Source organism: Penaeus chinensis, chromosome 13 (genome assembly GCF_019202785.1).
Source record: "Penaeus chinensis breed Huanghai No. 1 chromosome 13, ASM1920278v2, whole genome shotgun sequence".
Lineage (NCBI taxonomy): Eukaryota > Metazoa > Arthropoda > Malacostraca > Decapoda > Penaeidae > Penaeus > Penaeus chinensis.
In genome coordinates, this window is record NC_061831.1 from 3,220,975 (window position 1) to 3,224,383 (window position 3,409).

The window sequence follows — 3,409 nt, forward strand, 5'->3', positions numbered from 1 at the left end:
ATAAATGAAATGTTTATTCCCAACAGGGTTCACATAATTTATGCAGCAGAGGTTATTTACATTCATATACATTATCTAAGCCAGGATAAAATCAGACTCCACAATTTGGTCCATTCTAGTGAGGACATCAGTGTGATACTAAGACTTCTTACTTGCCACATGGCAGTGATCTTGTTTCTATCTGTGCTTTAACAAACACAAACAATATTCTTAAATTAAAAATGCTCATATGAAGGGACCTTGCTTACTTCAGTTTCTGGAATAAACTAGATGCCATCTGAAAAAAAAAAAAAAAATATATTAATATTAATTTTTTGGGAGAAAATAACATACCAGCCAATATGTATTCTGATCTAGTCACTATTCTTATCCCCCTATATTACCAACACCTTACTTATATATTACCAGCACCTTACTTATATAAGAGACATGAATACATTTATCACCTGAAATAAATGAAATCTATCCCTTTCCCCCTAAACAACTGAAATAAAGGTTACTTACACAATGGTCAATACAATGTAGAAGATCAAATAGTTCTTCAGAGCATGTTTCTTCTGTTTTTGATCTTGCACCTACTCGATCATTGCAGCTAGAATATGCTTCCCCAAGTTCTGCACAATGTTTGGTATTTGTACATGCTTCTTTAATAGCATCCATTGGATCCTGTAAATGAAATAGGAATTATTCTGAGAAGACCGAGACCATTAGATGTATTTCTTATATGTACAAAGATAACAAAACTACAGCAACCAAAATTTATTCAACTTACTACCAAGTCCTCCTCTTCCTCTTCCTCTTCCTCCTCCTGGAAAAAAGGAAATAGATCATGAGTAACTTGTTTACATCAAACATTAATGTGGAAGGGCTTAAAAAAGAAAAAAGAAAAATGTTATGGAACAACTCCTTTTAAAAGACCTCAAACTAAAAATAAAACCTGACCAAATTCAAAATGGGGATAGAAAATTAGCAAAATTGAGTCTAGCAAGACACTTTCAAGAACATTAGTCTTCCACTTGTGAAATCTCTTATGCCTGTGCTACTAACAGTGCTTGAACATAAATGTTTTATTCTACAGGACACAAAACAATTTTGTCACACAATTCCAACTATGGAAAGGGACAGATTATGTACAAGCTCATCTCTATCCATACACCATGTAATAAATCTATCACATCCACAACTTATCCCCTGCTATGTAATGTTGCCATGTTACTAACCTACTATACAGCCAACAAACAGTGGCATTACCTCACAAGACAGACACACACACACTCAGAGTCAATCCATACAATTCAGTTCGGTGATGTCTGAAACTATACATTTGACATCGTGTCCAATGAGTGAAGAACACCCTAGCCTCTCCCCTTTTCTAACTATGTCCCAATAAAAATCAGTTAATGAAACTCTGCGGACATCTCCGCTATATTTGAAAGTCTATGGACCAATGCGCCACATTTCAATAAAAATTGTTCTGTAAAAATCTATACATTTTACATAATCCAGATCCCCTGTGGTAATCGTACAATGCTTCCTAACCAATAAACCAACCTAACCTAACCCTGTGGCTCTGCCCCTTGGACCCCCTTAGTAATATATACGCCTAGCCAAGAGGCTACTCCCCATGGATCCCTGTGGTAATATGTATGACTAGCCAGGGGGCTCTGCCCACTGGACACCCTTAGTAATATATACATCCAGCTAGGGCCTGGACTCCTGTGGTAATATCTACGCCTAGCCACGGGGACTATGGCCCCTGGACCCCCGTGGCTTTGGGAAAATCTGATCTATATATTACCAAGCCCCCCTGGACCCTGTGGCTTTGGGAAAATCCGATCTATATATTACCAAGCCCCCCTGGACCCCCAGGGTAAAACCACAAACCTTTATATAGCGAAAGACTAAACTTTTCTTCCCTTCCGCCTGTGATCAGAATTGATTGGTTTCTAATCACTTTTTTTTGGCATTTGGGGTACTTATTGGTCTCAAATATCAGGCTTTGGCTGAGACTAATGTCTATTTGTCCTGTATATCCACAATATAGTTTTAAAATAACTTGGAATCAATACAGCACTCAAAATTAAACATTTTTCACTGGCGTTTCTCAGCGAATAAGAAGCATAATAAAACTAAAAGAATGCATTACATACATGAAAAACAGACACTGGTAATGACAAAATAATCGTCCTAACAAGTGCATAGCAGTACAAGAACTACTTGATAGATCACAGTAATGATTTACGCGTCATTTGTTTTGGTCCTCGGAAGGTAAACATGGATGGGGACAGGGTCGATCATCTGTCTTCTCTGTCCTGTATCTCCCTTACTTTCAATTTGCGCACCTTTTACCATAGATGAAAAGTGTCTTTGTTTTTGTCAAGGTTTCCACTCCATACACTTATTTTACTGTACTCTTGGTTGACGTATATGGAAAGGGAAAATTTTCCGCGCATGTCACACAAAAAGTACAGTAAAATAAGTGTGTGGAGTGGATACCTTGACGAAAAGTAAGACACTTTTCATCTATGGTGATAGGTTCGGATATCTAAAATAAGGGAGATACAGGACAGAGAAGACAGAAGATGGCCCCTTCATTTTCTAAGTCCCCTTCCATGTTTACCTTGCCAGGATCATAACAAATGTGACGCGTAACTCATTACTGCGATCCATCAAGTAGTCCATGTATTGCTACGCGCTTGTGAGAAAGCTTATTTTGTCATTACTAGCGTCTGTTTTCCCGAATTCATGTATGTAATGCATTATTCTAGTTTTATTATACTTCTTTTACGTCTTTTGGGAGTTATTTACGCTATTCTGAACAATAACCTTGTGCGCATGCGTGTGTTCACCGGGAGATTTGACAGGTCGTCCCGGCGGCCATTCAGTGAAAAACACCGGTGAGAAATGTTTCGTTTTAAGTGCTGCGTCGACTCCGTGTCATTTTTAAAGTCTTTTGGTGGATATACAGGACAAATGGACATTATTCTCAATCAAAGCCTGATATTTGAGCCCAACAAGTGCCCCAAATGCCGAAAAAAGTGATTAGAAACCAAACAATTCTGACAGACGGAAGCGCTGAAAAGTTCGATCTCTCGCTTTATAAAGGTTTGTGGTTTAACCCTGGGGCTAGGCGTATATACTACTAAGGGGGTCCAGGGGGCGTAGCCCCCTGGCTAGGCGTACATATCACCACGGGGGTCCAGGGGGCGAAGCCCCCTGGCTAGGCGCATTTAATACTACGGGGGTCCAGGGGGCAGAGCCCCCTGGCTAGGGAATATATAGATCCTAGTGTATAAATCCCACAGGGTTAGGTTAGGTTGGTTTATTGGTTAGGACGCATTATACGATTACCACAGGGGATCTGGATCATATGAAATCCCGTAGATTTTTTGCTTTGGTTCCCGTAGAG

General features: G+C 39.4%; 1 protein-coding gene across 1 annotated transcript in view; it reads right to left on the reverse strand.

Moving 5' to 3' along the window:
• Positions 1-3,409, reverse strand: part of LOC125031888 (cytochrome b-c1 complex subunit 6, mitochondrial-like) — a 5,776-nt gene continuing 2,367 nt past the window's right edge. The window contains exons 2-4 of the mRNA XM_047622883.1: positions 773-808; positions 505-666; positions 1-277 (exon numbers count right to left, since the gene is read on the reverse strand). Coding sequence (XP_047478839.1) covers positions 245-277; positions 505-666; positions 773-808 — 231 coding nt within the window. The 3' untranslated portion in view covers positions 1-244. The remainder of the gene's footprint in view (positions 278-504; positions 667-772; positions 809-3,409) is intronic.